Below are 17940 nucleotides of genomic sequence, written 5' to 3'. Positions count from 1 at the left end.
GTTTGAATTGACAGAAACAGAACCCGTAAATATGTTTAATACTCATCGTGAGCAGGATAAATATATTTAACCTGGACAAATTTAAAACAGGGTACAACAGTCAAGAAAATTTCATTATTAAAAATCTTTATGAAAAACCAGACAAAAAGAAACAAGGTTTCCATGCGGTTTCGTGAACACTGACTCATCCATGTGCATTTTAAAGAACAGAGTTACCTGAAACCTGAAATAAAATTTAATAGCAGCACAAATGGTATAAAATAATAAAGTGAATTATTACAAAATAGTTGTTATTTCAGATGTTGAGCAGAAGGCGGTTACTTCAGACTCATCATTCTTTAATGATGATCACACAATGATGGAATAGTTTAAAGGAGTGAAATCACCCCAAGATAATTGAATATAATCAGGTAACAGGCGAGGTGGTGCTTACATAGTTCACCGTACAATCTAATGAGGGCAACAAACCACAATCAGTTTATACTTTTCACTTAGACCTAATGTACACAATTCTTAATATGCAATCCGCAAAAAAATATATATAGGGAATTAAAATCAATAAAACCTTCAATCGTTAATGCATTAGAATTTTATTGGAAACTTAGACTTATAAATCGTTGATGTTGACTGATTGAACTTAATTTAGATATTTACCTCCTGATCTTTAGACAATGGTAACCACTTATTACTTACCTACACATGTAGTTTGACATGACTCAATATTGTCAAAGTTGTTTCCATTTCCATTGCAATAAAAAGCAAATGCTACACATTCTGCTCCATTGTAGTAAAATCTTAATACACCATTTGTTCCACAAGTAGTTTGATCACCAGTCACGGCCTGTGGTGATGTGCATGGATCCGTTATTGTAGCTGTGATTTAAAGATGATGATCTTAATGATTAGCAATTTCTCAACAAACATTTGAAAAAAAAGGAAAGCAAATGTGTTGTTGTCATTCCAGCAAATTGTTCTTGTATTTACTTTTTGAAATAAAAAATTTGATATGCCTATTATTTTCTTTTTCTTTACAGATGTAATCCAGGTTACCAATTTATTTTGTTAAAAAAAGTCTCCCTAATTAAAAAATAAAATATCTGCCATCGGAAAATAAACATTTGGGCCTACTTAATGTTAAGAAACAGTAAAAAGATGAATACATGTAAAAAAAATTATATTCTTTTAGATGACCAAAATGTGTCCAATTATTTCTTGACACTATTTAATGACTGAGCATTGCCAACTTTCTAAGACATATTATGCAATTACTAATTGCTCTTAGCGTATTTGTACAGGTACTATTTTCTTTGAAATGTTAGGTATTTAGGCACCGTCCATTAGGTACAGTAATGATGGTGTACCAAATTAGCGTGGATACAGCCTAAGTGGAGTAAAAGTCTAAAATAAACCAAATGTTATGTAGACTTACGTGTTTGACAGTTTATTCCACTAAATCCACTTGTACATGCACATGTGTAAAATGTAATACCATTGCTACAAACCCCGCCGTTAAGGCATGGATTACTGGTACATGGATCTAAGAAAAGAATATTATACTTTAACCTTCTTGTACTGTAAATAACATACTCTGTCACAAGGCATGATACAGCATCATAAAAAGCATGTATACAGCATTGACATGTACCGGTATGTATTAAATGTAACATATAAGACCAATTCAACAGTTGATTGGATTCTATTTTGGTACTAAAATAAATAATGTAGCTTTTATAAAACGTAAACCTATGCAACACTTATGTCCTAGTGACGAAAACAGAATATACATACTTTTTCACGCAAGACTATACTGTATATGGCAGGGAGACGTAAAATCTCTCTGTATAACGCCTTAATTATTTGACAAAACAAGAAAAATAATCTCTGAAATGCATTGCATGCAATTTTCAGTTGAGAATCGCATATTTTTTAAGTTATACAGTAATCATTTTTCTGAATACTCTTGTTTAGATAATGCCGGTGTACATTGATTGGTAACCGGGACTGCCTCAATCTCCACTAATGACCAAAGTAACGTACTATCACAGGGACTATTCATGGACTGACAATAAAGCCAAAGATAGAATATATAACCAGAGCTTAAATACCACATTCCTCAGAGTTTCTAATACGTAGAAATAAGTTAAACAGAATCAGCGATTTTGATTGGATGGCAGAAGTACCGATAGTACAGAAATCTATTCTTCTGCGGCAACGAAGTGGAATACAAAAGAACATTCTTGGTTACACACCTCTAAATACCTTAGAAGAAAAGACGATCGAACAAATAATGTCAATTAACCATTACGCTCGTTCCTATTGTAAGTTTCTTGAGTGAAGAGTTGTAATAGCTAGTTATGAGCAGCTATAGACCATTAACATTATATCAACAACAACAAAATAACAGCATACTGCAGGCCTACCACAATCAAGACAGAACAAGAGAGAACATTTTTTTTTCATTTATCAAGCCATATTTATATCAGTATAAGATTGTTTTGCATTAAGAAGGATTGATAAGTTTTTTTATATTATCAGATAAGAATCTAGACTATACATACTGCCTTTAGAGTTTAAGAAAAGTTCAGAAAAGAAAGGAAAATCATTTACCGAATAAAATCCAAATTCTGTTATACAAAATGGAGTACTCTGAAGCAAAACTTATATTAAATAGCAATATGCGCTTTTGAACTATCCTGGATTATATAGGCTATTGTACATGTTTTGTATAACTTATGTAATTTTATAAGATTCTCTATGGAATAAGAATTCAGTGAAACCATGGATTAGCATTTTTAGTAATTTGTACTTTATACTAAGTACATTTGAGAATACTAGTTCTCGGGTGGGACTCGAACCCACGACCTCCAGATCACTAGCCTTGCGTTCATACCTCTAGACCACCGAGCTTGCGCTAATGGCTAGTGGTTAGATTCGAGCCCAAGTAAGCAGCGGGTACTGTACCAACAGGATTGTAATTGTAGTTTTTAGTTCTCTTTGCTGACGCGAAGGAGCTATAGGCCTAGAGGAGAATATTATTGAGACGGCTTTTGTTCAGTTCCTTAGCTAGAGTTAGGTTGATTATTTAGGGCTGAGTACTAACGTGTATTATTTGCGCCTAGTGTGTGGTGTTGGACACATTCTTCTATGAATGCATATCTATAATCGATAAGAGTAAAATATGCAAGCAAAATAAACTTGAAAGAAATCTATAGTTTATTGTCCCTAATCTGTGCACAAAGTCCCACCTTCTCATAGCCCCAAGACTCTTTTAAAATTCTTTCTAAGCACAATGCTGTATTATTTAAAAATTATTCTGTTGTAAGCTAATGTATTATATTCAGGATTCTGTATTTACTCCGTAGGGTATATAATAATATTCAAATCAAGAGAAAATATTAAAGGCCATTATCAGAAGACTAGAACGTTGATTCAGTAACTGAAACTTATGCTACAGCAGGACAAAGAATATAAAGAACTATAGTATTTAGTTTTTATAAATGTGAAATTTTTAATTCCAAAGAGGACTCCTATTCGACCGCAACATATGGTTTAATGTGCCAAGAAAAAAAAGTTTCAATAAAGTTTACAAATACATTTTAATTAAAAATAATTCTGCATCTTATTCCACATATCGGTTAGGCAAGGTCCTATCTAGACTTGAATTAGCATACATTACAAAGTTTGTATATAATATTGAGAGAAACAATTCTAAGAAATACTCATCTTTCCAGAGAAAGCCCATTTTACCATGATATCGCATGTAAATGGTTGTTTGTATTTAGAATTAGACCTTTCAAACCATACAGTACATAAAAATAATAAATACAATAAATAGGCCTTGTTATTGTACAGTAACAAGATTATATAATTAATGGTCTACATTTCTATAAACAATAATATTACTTATGTATGATTCCACCGAACTTTCGAGTTAAAAAAACGATTGTGAGGCATTTGATAAACAGGCAAACTGCCTTAAATAATATTAAATATATATTGCCTACAACTACAGAGTACATTAAATTCAAATAACCCGGATCCTTGGTCTGGTAAAAAGTTAAGGAACGTTTGATAATCAAACGTCATAAACCAAATAAAGAAATACCTAGTTATCTGTAAACATAATTTCATTTCATTATTTATTTGCTCTATTTAAGTATATACAAAACAAAACAAAAACTGAAATTGGGGAGACCAGGTTCAACCTAAGTGAACTTAATCACTGTAGCTGAGCCGGTTGACCCAACCCCAAAGTCAGTTTACACATAAAAGACACAAAGACAAAAAACAGTTACAGCGAATCAAAATGAATATGAACTTTTCTAATGAAGGCTGATGGGCTTATAATATAATACATTCATTCATAAATTATGTTATTCGTATATACCCGTGTTATTAGCAAAATGCTAATAGGGCCTAACTGAGAGAAAATAATATCCAATAACATTATAACATTGGACGTACGTCAAAATATCTGGAAAATGAAATATAATTTCAATTACAGCTCTGCTTATTACTGAACTCGTAGGCCCACTCAGGCCTACAATTGGTTAGTTGTTTAGCACTACACTACTAAGACGTTAAAAGCAGAATAACAGTTTCAATAGAACGCTAAAGAAATCAATAAAGTTCAATTCTAAAGAAAATGAATTTATCAGGCACGCTTAGTTTTTACAAAAGATACCTCTTTTTGCTTGTTCCTGTTTTTCCAGCATGGCAAAAAGTTTAAACATTTTAAAACATAAGGCCGATTACGCTGCTTCGTAACTATCATATTTGTGTTCATATTTTATTTTTTTAGAAACGACTAACGTCATTTTGTTTTGCACAAGTGTTCTCCAATTTATGTTAAAATAAAATATTTAATATTTTTTGGTTGAATAAATATTATGAAATGAAACTCTCCGAAATCGGAGATGACCGTCATCTTGTTTGCACAATGTAAATACGTAAAAAACGGGTAGTAAATAATGGATCACATTGTCTCATCATCGAAGTACAAGGTAACTGGGTCATCGATAACGTTTTGTGTAGCCTATAAGACGAACCACTAAGTTGAAATAAGCAAAAAAGTGATATTAATGTAGCCTACCTGTCTGAGACTTAACCAAAGTTATGGTAGTCAAAAATAGCAAAAATGCTCCCGAAAATCCCATTGTGAACGGCAGCACAAGTTGGAAATGAAAATAGGCCTACGAATGTACAGGTGCGGAGAATATATCGTTTCTCCCAACCTAGTAAACCCTAAAGTACTCCGGAATTAGTACACACCTAGCAAATAAGTAAAATGATCAATAGGCTAGAGACCACAAAGGAATATCTAAGCCTTGGCGTTGATTGGTGAGCTGCACTGCCATGTAAGACCAGAATATTGATGGCTAAACAATAGAGTACCGTAGATATTCAATGAATAGGTTACGCTTCGGTTGAAATATATAAACGAATTACAAACAAATCCCGTACCTGTGGGTACCCGACAAAATTGAGAAAACAAGCCTCAAGTTTATAGAACGATCACTCTTATAAATAAGTTTTTCTTTTTACTTATTCCGTCTTTTTTTTCAAATCTCACCAACGAGCCATCGTCCCTCTGACAAGAAGCTAGTAGGTTCTTAATGTGCAATTGCTACAAATACAAAATCCAACAACTGTTTGTCATTCTACAACCTGTTCTCATTAATTAACAGTGAATTTATAAAATATATTTGACTACACTGAAAACAATGTATTGGTCCACAACAAATGTTTCAATATTTCTTCTGCACGGTTAGAACTTTAATCATAGACTATTACAAAAAAATTTCAAAATTAACATAACAAGTTGAAGCAACTGTTAAAAATAATTACCTTTATACTGAGTATTTGATATTCGTGTGAAAGTTACTTTTCTCATGCCTAATACAATGTAACCGAATGTCATGGTTTTCTAATCATTTTAGTTTGAATTAAGAAAAAAGTTTGCAACCAAATACAGTATTATATCTATTTTGCTGAATCAATACTATACGAGTTTGATTTTTTCCAAAGAGCTGAAAAAGTCACGATTAATCATAGTTTACTATTATATTAGAAAGTGTAATTTTGTTGTTTGAAGGTTTGCATGATGGACACAATGTTTGCGGTACACCACATATGCGGATGGTCGAAGCATATTGATCAAAATGTCGAGAAACTCAACATTTATTTTAAGAAATACTGTACACACGTGGTGAACCACAAACCTTATACCAACATTTTATTTGTGTTCTTCAATATCACATGTATTTGCTTCCTAAAGCCCTGAAGGTAACTGTGTAGTCTGACCCTACATATACATATGACGAGAGTCAGAGAAATCAAACACTACGCTAAGTAGTTTTGTTAAATGGAGTAAACTAGTGATACCTTTGTGATGGGATTAGAAACCGGTATTATTCTTCTGTCCTTCTTTCAAAGGGTTAGCAGCAGTTAAGTCCTCTTCATTTTGAGTAAAATAAAAAGGTTTAAAGTCTTCATTGTTATTTTGTGGGATATTGTGGCGATATTCTTTTATAACAATGAAAAGGTTGTATTATATAGCTGTTCTAACATTATGTTTTATATACTTTATAAAGTAACATTATTATTTAAAAAATTCCGAAATTATTGTATTATAATAAAGTTCTACGTTACACTCGTGAATGATTTCAAAGAATGGACCCACTCCCTTAAATGGGAAAACAATGATTAAGCAAGCTGTCCGAATAAGCACTCACAAACCGTAAGAATGCTTTTTCTTTAGTTATATAACTTATACGAGGTTATTCGGAGACGTCGTTTACCAAATTTGGGGACGAAAATACACGTTCTTGCAACGTCACTATGTTATAGCAAGACATGTACTAAGAATATAGTATTCAATATGGAAATATATATTTATAGAGAGTTATTAATAAGAACCTATAAAAGAGATAGTTAGTGTGCTTATAATAAACTGTTCGGTATTATGATAGCAAATAAAGCGCTCCGTCACATTTCGAAAGCACCGTAAAACAGCACAAATAATCGAAGAAGAATTTTCTAAATCTGAGACAATTTAAAAAAAATATTGTCTAATGTTCACAGACAGTCGAGAGAAGCGTAACAAACCACAGAGATTCTTTGTGACAATCAAGTCGATGGGCTATTTCTGACAAACCAGTCAAGTGGTATCCGATCAAGAGGTTCTTGACAAAAAATACGAGAGGTTTTCCACTGAAGCAGGTCTACTTAATGCATTTCGAAAGAAGAATTGAGCTTTAAAGTATAATATTACAGAAAAGACTACAAGCATTTCAATCTGCGCTAATATAACCGATTGCTCTTTAATTAGGATTAAAACCAGTTCCAGTCTTAAAAACTAAATTTAAGATATTTTCTTCAACCACACATGCTTACGCCCATGATAAGTTGTAGGTGAGAAGAATGACTACGTTCAAATGTGTTCATACTGTACTACCGATCTTTACATACATGAATGAATTTGGTTTAATTGAACCTGCTTGACTACCATTTGAGGTAAAATAACATGGTGCTTGAATGTAATTTCACAATTACATCGGTGGAGTCGTCTAGCATTGTGTAAACTTTTCTGTGAATATCTCTAGAGCCATTTCACTTGCGAGCATTACTATTGTGGAAGAGATCTATAACAATATTAGATTATGTATAAGACGGTGAAAAAGTTGTGATCTATGAGCTTTAAATATAGGCTATAATTGCGAGTGAAAAAGACTGCAGTATTTTTTGTTGAGTCTATAAATTTATTGTATTGTGTGCTTGTCGCATCACTGTCACCATAGACTTGGGGTTGGAGGCCCGATGAGCCATGCCTTTGAATAACATCCCAGTACTATGATAACTTCGAACGCATCATGCATCATAACATTTACATAAAAACTATGGGTGCAATTACTTAAATTATTTGTTTTGATTCTAAAAGTGAATTACACATCGCTTCACACATTGACATAGTTTAGTGGGAAACGATAACTAATATTGGTTTATAAGTGTTAGGAATAAATTTACCGTCAAATTATTTTCATATCAATAGCATTACTAAAATTAACAAAATTCCTATTTAGAAAGAAGGGGTACAAAACAAAGATAAATACAACTTCGCATACTGGGATGCGGGTTGCTGTAAGAAGCCACGATACAATAGGTTGTTTATTGTCGCTAGACATGATACCGAAGTCCATCGGGTGGAATAAACAAAGACATTCGAAATAATTATTAAACTTGTATACCTGAATTAACACCAGTTAAAAAATAGAAATTGTGGGTAGCCGAATTTCTTGCATGTCAGTGAGAATCTCAAAGAAATTTTACCAGCAATGTTTATGTGTTCGTGGTTTTCCGAAACAATTATTTACATACCCGAACTTATATGTCTAGATTCTTCCACAATTTCCTATCTCCCATTGTGACAGCCAGGTCTTCTCTCTGCATACCAACATCCATCTCTAGTACATCAACATTATTAACATTTACATATTAAATATATTAATGTAAATAAATTACAGAACAATGCACTAATAGAAGCCTACACGAACCTACGGCTCAATAATAATGTATAATAGTTCCGAAATTGTGAATAGTCTGCATATGTGCATGTGCACTTTCCGCGCATTTTTCTTAATTTCATTCCATTGTTTTACTCTTTACCTACAGCCAACAAATTTGCATACGTAGGCTACACATCATAAACGTAGGTTCTTTATTAATATTTACATACATAGTTGGGTTGTTATATTGACAAATGAAATCATGATCAATAATGTGATTGATTTTAAAGAATAACTAATATGTATGAAAGTAAGCAACAAAACAATTCAAATGTGTTTGGAGACTTAATAAACGATGTTAAGCTATTGAAATTATTGTAACTCAATCGCTGGTTGCCGCTTTCATCTCTAAAACCACTGCTACAACAAACTAGAAAAATATCTCCACATCGAGATACTCTTTCCAAAGTCACCAAGTGGAAAAGGTGTTGACACTCCTTACGTTCACTATAATAATGGTTATAGTAAAATTGTTTACTTGCTTCACTGAACAATTTATAATGAAGATCGAATTATTGAGGCAAACTAAAAGGTTTCATTCAGATGCAGAGTAACAAATGGAAGAGTTTAAACGAATTATGTAACCTCTTATAGACAAACAGACCATAGGGCTAAACAGGCTGCGTAACTCTCTCTACGTAACGGGAGCAGGTTCCTAGTTTTCCCTCGTGACATTTTCCCCGGACCGTTTTCCCTCGTGACATTTTCCTCGGACCGTTTTCCCTCGTGACATTTTCCCCGGACCGTTTTCCCTCGTGACATTTTCCCCGGACCGTTTTCCCTCGTGACATTTTCCCCGGACCATTGCCACTCTAAGACATCTGGGTATTTCATTCATTATCTTGCTATCCAACAGTCGCGTACTCAAGTTTGAGTTAGTGTTTACCGACCGACATAGTGAGCTAATAACATGTGGTGGGGTCATTGTCCGGGTGGGGGAGTACCGGGGGTAAATATCCGGGGGAGGGAAATGTCCAGGGGGAAACCAGCCTAGAGCCAAACCAGCCTAGAGCCATTAAGTCCATACACTAGCATGTGAATAGGGTACATCAATATTAAGAAGTTATTATTGCCTTCACTTGGAAGTATGCAGCTAAATTCGCCCATTCTAGGTATCTGTATCTACATTTATTCAGTGCCACAGTCACATTACAACATCACATGTGAATCACAATTGCAGCCTGTATCATAGATCCTAACCCGACCCTTTGCCTAGAATTCCATGATACAGACATCACATGTGTTTCACATGCGATGCTGTATTACGAAATATTCATATGCTACTGGAAAATGAGAAGATACATAACTGAGAATCTGGTCATAACCCCATGGTAAACAGTAGTTTTCTTAAACTAAAAACATAATTTGAAATATCATAAACTCGTAACCACTCAAAACAACATGGCCCTGGCCTTTTATAAAATTTGACAGGATTTTACCACGTTTCAAACAAATCTTGAAGAAATCAAGTCACAGAGAGTTTACGAAAGATTTTTAGGTGAGTGAACATTGTTCTCTGGCGTTAACGACAACATAGAATAGTTTATAAGGTGCGGCCTATTATTTTACAGTCTTATCTGCCTCAATGACTCTATTCATTTTAACAAATAGAGTCTAGCCTGATTTAACAATACTCTATAATTCCTCAACAAACATGAGTTGACAGAAGCAGAAAAAAGGTCAAGCATTAAACGTTGACACTGCGAGATTATTCGAGTAAAATTCTATTATTATTTTTGTAACCGTTTTTAATCCTTTGAAGGAGTGAATGATCAAATATTAGGCTAGGCCTATGCACTATTGTTGTCTTTTGAAATAACAATTCTACCACGTTTTTTACGATCTATTCTTACTAAACTAAAAGGGGACATTTTTTCCAACCCTACCCTTCTGCACTTCTTGTACTATTACTATACGAGAGTGTTTTTTTCCATTGTTGATTGGCAGTTAATAATCCTTCTCCACCCTTTAATATAATAGGCCTACAGTTAAAAAAAAAACAGTAAAACAACACGTAGGCCTACCTGATTGATCAGGCTACTTTTTGATTTATAAGCTGAAATGATTTAGTATGGTTTGCAGTTAACTTGTAAATAAAGACAGAACTTTCTGACATTTCTTTCCACTATTCAATGAATTTTTTCTATGTTAGGCTACGTACAAAGTATATAAAAAAACAAGCGTACATGTACAATTAAAATGTGTGAGTGGTGATACCATAACACAAGCAAAGGTTATTAAGTTAATATTTTACTAATGATATAATGTAAAGAAGGAGATTGCACCGATTTTTTTTCCCAAATTTTTATAAAGCGACAAAACGCGAATCAGGTTCAATCAAGCTGGTAGGCCTAGATTGTTATTCAAGTTTTAACATAAATATACTAGCGGAAGTGTCTCGGATGTTTGAGAGATCTGGCTTTGGAAGTAGGGTTATCACAAATAGAATACTTATTGCAAAACAATATACGGTAAATTTATAAATAGCATAATAATAGGTTAATTTGATTGATGTGGTGTTGCAGCCACTTCATGTTTTACTCTACATAAACACACAATATTAAACATCTTTACATAATTGCTGAAGTACGCCCTCACGTTTCTACTGAATCTCGCAGGAGCAGAGTAGTAACGAGTATACAACGCAGCAAATTACTATCAATGCAAGTGATGTGGATTTTACATAATTTCAAGAAAGCATATAATCTAAGAATACGTTCAACCATTGTGTATAGTGTGCATTTCAATCTATTCTGTGTTCGAAATGTCTGTCATATTTGTCCTATCTCAGTTTTTGTTGTATACCTAGAATAAAGGAAAAACGTAGATGATTGTGTTGGCCAATAATAAGTCCCGTGCACAACATGGTACTGATTCAAAAGGGTACTGGTCCATGAAACGTTATTGTCTAGTACTAGATGTAACATCTTACATCATAATATATAAACCCAACATGTAGGCCTAATGGGTATTTACACTAAAAAAGCTTTTGTGTCAGGCGTACCATGTAGAATTAATACTTCTCAATGACTGTACTAAGTGTAATCCGCAAACGCCTTCTTAAATATGTCATATTATTACTTGATGTGCATAATTCTTACATAATCTATCATAGTGAACAGTTGACTTATTTCCAATTTCGAAAATTCTGTTTGTGTCCTAAGAACGTCCTTTGTCTAGTAATATAATACGTGCATAATAGGCCTATGATATGCTTTAGAACTTAATGTAAGCATTATAATATATGAAATATTTCAAAATTATTATTGTTATATATACTTAGTAGACTATAGAGAATAGTCACAATCGTGACATTTTGTGTAAACGCTTATTATGGACTTAAATGTAGGCTACTTCTGTCGTCATACCACTTTTTTTTAATTCACTAAAAATAGTTCAAGAAAATGCTTGTTACTTGGTAAATTTGTTTTCACAAAGCTATGACGTACGTGTCCACAACTTTTGCCAAACTAGGTTATTATGTGTTTACACAGGTAACAAATATAATACACCTGGTTGAATCTAGACAAAAGGTGGGCCGAACCAAGGTCGTTTTAGTTATAGTGTCCAGCAGTGGTCACGCTGAGGAAGAGAATGCGTCTAGTCTGCTTTTTTTACTAGACACAGGCCTTCTTGTTTTAATAAAGTTTAGCAATCGTTCAGCCTAAATCTAATCTCTTAAGCCGACAGGCACAACATAAGACAATCAAAAATTCACAAATGATCCATATCACGTTGTGATTGGTGAAATTACCTACGATGGGCCTACGTCCTTCTCTTGGGTCCTAATGAGAACTAGCCAAGCATTACGCTAAAGAAAACACCCTTAATATTAAATAAAAAATAACACTTAGAAAATCCCTTACTTAAAGTGTAATATTTTTATGGAAACAACTGTGAATACGATTCCAGAATGTTAACCCCCGAAGTTTACTCGAGCTTTAGGTAGGCATACTTTTGATCCTGTTCTATTATTTAAGCCGGAAACATCGTGCCAATCTGTGCCGATATCACTAAATCTAAATGGGCATGCCTATTGATGCAGCCAATCCCAAAATACTTTCGTAAACCACACAAATGATCAATTATTCGCTTCGAAGGTGCGCAGGTACCGCACTTTTAGCAATTATCTTGGTGATATGGTGTGACTTAGTGGGTCTAGGCCAAATAATAGTTGAATACCAACCAACAATGCGTGATATCAATACAGTTTTGTAGTAAAACTAAGTGATTATCGAACAACGTTATAATTATTCTAGCCTTGATAACACAAAGATGATGAAAAGTCAGTTTCACATAATTACTATATTGTATTCTAGGAATGTAAAATAACAGATATGGATCATCGTATTTTTAAAGATGATAATTGTCCCCACTCAAATAAAATGAAAATTATAGAAAAATTATTTGCATAGGCAATTCCGCAGTTTTAATAATCACTTCCGTTAAAAAAAAATATATAATATATAAATAAATATATAAATGTTAGATGTAACCAAAAATCCATTGGTTTCCAGTCAATTTAACAATGTATTGCTTTAAAAAGATTTTCCCAATAACAAATTCCTTTCATAAGTGTACAGCTACAAAGAGACCTAAATATACATGTTCCCGTTGGTTTTTGGGGGTTTTTTTGTCTTAATGATTTCTCACTATAATAATCTCTCATGTACAAAATAGATATAACATAGTAATAATGTAAATATGATAAGCTTAAAATCATAACCATTATAATTAATATTTTATTTCGTTTTTTATTTTACCAAAAACAACAATAAAAACAGGTCAGGAAGAACAAAAGCGACCTAGGCCACTATGACTCAATGAGTCAGTAATTCCTTTATAAAATATAACAATAATAAATTAGGAAATTATGAAAAACACTAATTACATTACAGTATCATATACATACTTATTAATAACAATTAGTCTGGATTTTTGTAAGATATCCACAATATCTAGACAACTTTACCAAATTGTCTTCAATTGATGACCTTATTTATGAAATTGTGATTCATGTGATGCCGGTTGAAAAATGGTGTAATTGATTCTGGTGTTATGAATATCAATATTCATAAATAAATAAATAAATAAATAATCATTTAATTGGACAATTATGAGTCACATGGGATGCATTAGTAAGCACTATTGAACGGTTTTTAATTATTGTTTTTTAGTCGCGTGGACGCGACTCTATAGTTAACTATGTCGGTCGGTCGGTCTGTCTGTCTGTCGGTCCGGTATCACTATGCGTTTTATCGCTTTCTGACCTTATCTTGATATCAGTTTAATCTAGCTAAGTCAATTTTTCACAGTATATTCCTTATGGCCAGGAATCGATGTGGTTATCTTTTCACGGTGCGCAATAAAAAATTACGCGGTGTACGCACGATTTAACGAAATCACGTTTGTAATCATATCTTCAAAACCATGAATCACAATTAAATACAAGTTGGTACTCATAAATTTCAGGGCATAAATCATCATATGGCAATACAATTACGTGCGTAGCGCATGTAACGCATGCGTACGCACGCTTAAAATTTTCAAAATTTATTTTCGATGAAATAAGAGTACGTTTCAGGCAATTTTAGATTTTTGCGCGCGCACTGCGCGTTAAATGTTATTGCGCACTCTTTTTGCCCGATTTCTGTTTTCTTGACTTACTTTTCAACTCGAAATTACGTTATACGAGCACTTCAAAACTGACAGGCTACGCACGTGTAAATTAAAAAAATATAAATGTTTTTAAACATTTCAACATTTTTAAACATGTTCAGTAATTTCGGTCAGTTGGTAGGTTGGTCGGTCGGTCGGTAAACACTAACGAGCACGCGACTGCAGCCATCTATATGGCCTTGTTAAATACTACAGCGCCGCCACGAGGATTCTTTGTGATGGGTATCGCGACGGTTTTGGAAAGATCTGTATTAGTTTAGACAAAATAAAAACATTTAGATTAGCTTTAGATCAATTGTATAATTTTGATTAATTAATGTGAACATCTTTAAAAGATGTGAAATTGTTGGAAAAAACAGAATTGCATAGGCCTAGATGAATTCCAGTTGCCAGTCGAAGTTTCGTATTAAATGGTACATGGTATCGCTGCCTTTCTAGCCTAGCTAGGCCTGTTAGTATATTAGGCTAGGCCTAGGCGCTTTAGCCTAGCTAGCCTTAGATTGTTTGGTCGTTTGTTGACATAATAAACACTACAATAGGTGTGTTTATAAAATCGAAATATTTAATATATTATATAAACAAACAAATAAATATTACTGTTTCATCATAAACATTTATTATTTGTATAATAAGGTAAGATGCTAATTTAATTTAATCTAGCTGTTTTACTTTATCCTTTTAATTTAGCGTTTTTGCTTATTTTGTTTTGTATCTCCATTGAGATCCAGCCACTGATACCCACAGCATTGTCACTACTTTTAGTAATTTTCCTTTCCATTTATCTGTATAATAACATAGTTCACTAAAACGATATCAAGGTGTGTCAATAGCTTAAGAAAGGGGGCGCCATACATACAGAGCCAGATGTGACCAGAGCCATATATAGAGAGAGTTTCGAGATTGAATGGGTTAGAAGCCGTGTTTTTGTCCAACTATTCCTATGTAGCGTATGGAGTTGAGTCTTTTGTTTTGAAAATGTATAACGTTCAAAAGGCTTTAATTATCGAATTTAATATCAAAACAATCAATTTGTTTAAAGGTTTTTTTTTATCTTTCGTCGGAATCGCCCACCTTTATTGTAATTTCTTCTCATTTCCATTAACATGACTTAACAGGTATTTATAAACGTATTCATTTACGAACCAATGTATAATAGTTTAAAAAATTATGTAATTCTTACAACGATATAGATACATATTTGGCATAAAGGTAAATAGACTATACAGATGAAGCTATAAAAGAAAAAAATACATTATACATATTGCATATTTAAAATTGTACTGTACAGATAAATAAAAATATTGCATATATAAAAATAGTGAATGAAGTAAAATTAAGGTAAGTTCTCTAAAATGCTAGTTTTTACATTTTTCCATTTTTTGTCTGCTTTCATAAAATTGTTTAAAGGTTTTTGTTAAAATAATTTTAAAAAATTATAAAGTTACCGCGAACATGATTTTAAACAACAAAAATAGCAATTTCGAAACGGCTCTAGTTGTGCGCTCCATGCACGCTCTACGCGTGTGCGTTTAGTTTGTACAGCGATTCTCTATAGTAATGCATTGTTTTTACATTTTGTTGTTTAAAATCATGTTCGCAGTAACTTTATGATTTCGTTATTATCTTAACAAAAACCTTCAAACAAATTGATTGTTTTGATATTAAATCCGATATTTAAAGCCTTGTGAATGTTATACATTTTTTAAGCAAATGACACGACTCCTCATACGCTACATAAGCATAGTTGGACACAAAGATGGCCGATGTGCACCCCACGCGACTTTCTAAAATCCGTGAACGCAATTATATATGGCTTCTGAGTGTGACGTCCGACACTGTTTTACAATCACAAGCAAATTCTGTATGCACCTGTTATTAACCCACGTGATACATATGTTACACTGTATTACAGAATTTGCCTATGATACTAGACTTAATAATTGGTTGTTTCGTCCATTTTAAACAAAAATCTAATCATTAATTTCATCAGACCTACTTAAACCATTGTTATACAAATCAAAACCCTGATAATGAAACTAAATCTAGCTATTTGCTCGTTTGTTTACACTAAACGAATTCATTAAATTTGAACGTCTTCCAATAGTTGTTCAACCAATAAAGCTTTGAATTGTTCCCATTATCTAGATACAAGTCTATTAATATTAATCTCAATTTAATTCCAATTCAAAGTTGGTTTATTAATTTACAATTGTAATAACACTGGTAATTTAATAGCGCCGTGTTAGTTGTTCAGTGTAGGCGCTCGACTGTTAGTAGTATGGTCATCCGGGTCAATCGCGATGAATTAATGACGTAAAAACGAGTAAATATTATTGTTTAACAAAATATATCGCATCGATTTTTTAGCAAGCAATTCTCATCTGAAATGTTTTCCTTCCCATGAATAGAAAATAGGACCTCTGTTACAATTGTTATTATTAATATTCAATTGTTCAATTCATATGTGGTAATTAATGCGTGTAGTTGTATTCAAACCTCAAATCAATAATTTAAATAAATAAAAAGACATCTACAATAATATTATATATAAATAAATACAAATACAGCTACAATAATATATAATAATATAAAAAAATACAAATACATCTACAATAACAATATATATATAAGTAATTATACCGCATTACTAATATATAAAATATAAATTCAAGATGTATTGTCCTCCAAAAACATGAAAAATGAAGTTTAATAAAATCATAGTTTAAATGCCAGTTCGCAGTTTTATTAATGTTATTCACTTATAAAAAGAAAAATGAAACGGTTAATTTTAGCCAAAAATAAACAAATTAAGCACTTTTTTTCTATAAATTACTTTTTTCAGGTAGATAATTTTTTTTATCAAGTTTTTGGTTAAAGTCAATAAATATTACGTGACATCAAAATGGCATATTCATCAAAAAAATTTAAATAAATGTTTAGAGGGACAATATATCTTTAATATATGCATCAAATTTACACTGAAAAAACATAACAATAATTCGTTTTCATTAATCGCTTTATAATTGGCTACAATGTAAGCAAACCGTCAGCTCGCATTCGTTTATAACGGCGTTACTAACACACGACACACGCTTACGTATCGATAAAGCAAACCACAGAAATAGGGCAGTATCAATGAATGTGCGAAAATCAAAGAATAAATATTATTTTTTCACATATACTATGTATAAACGAAAATGTTTAATTATCTCATTTATCAATTAAATTCGTGTTGGATGCTCTGATTTTGCACTAAATAGCAAACAATAAAGTTACTAATTGGTATGATTCGTCTATGTGTTATAAAAACAATCAATAACTTATAGAACGATTTGAACAGTGCTGCAAAATATAAAGGGAATTAAATAACAAAAAGGCCTATACGACTGTGTTGCTTTGACAGGCAGTTTTGATGAGGTAGGTGTAGTACGTATAGACAACGAAGTCTGGAGTTAGGCCTACACCACCGCAAATCATTGGCGTCGGGTGAGAACTTTTGGATACTTTTGAACCCGATCTCCACATATGTTTACTAGTATCATAGGCCAATACAGAAATGTTATGTGCTTCATGTGTAGTGCATGTGCACGATGTTACATGAGACAGTGTATCACGGAAATTGCCCATGAATACTAAATTTGGCTATGATGACTTCATTTTGATTGAGGATTCACTGTTTTTTACCTGGTGTATGGAA

The 17940-nt window shown here is 32.7% G+C and overlaps 1 protein-coding gene across 10 annotated transcripts in view; it reads right to left on the bottom strand.

Annotated features, from left to right (window-relative positions):
- Positions 1-5233, bottom strand: part of LOC140056158 (uncharacterized) — a 56354-nt gene extending 51121 nt beyond the window's left edge. For all 10 annotated transcript variants that reach the window (XM_072101436.1, XM_072101443.1, XM_072101438.1 and 7 more), the window contains exons 1-3: positions 5093-5233; positions 1430-1537; positions 694-873 (exon numbers count right to left, since the gene is read on the bottom strand). In XM_072101436.1, coding sequence (XP_071957537.1) covers positions 694-873; positions 1430-1537; positions 5093-5156 — 352 coding nt within the window. In that variant the 5' untranslated portion in view covers positions 5157-5233. The remainder of the gene's footprint in view (positions 1-693; positions 874-1429; positions 1538-5092) is intronic.
- Positions 5234-17940: the final 12707 nt, after the last annotated feature.

This window comes from Antedon mediterranea, chromosome 8 (assembly GCF_964355755.1).
Source record: "Antedon mediterranea chromosome 8, ecAntMedi1.1, whole genome shotgun sequence".
Classification (NCBI taxonomy): Eukaryota; Metazoa; Echinodermata; class Crinoidea; order Comatulida; family Antedonidae; genus Antedon; species Antedon mediterranea.
Note: the sequence above shows the minus strand (reverse complement) of the source record. Positions and strands in the feature narration are given on the sequence as shown.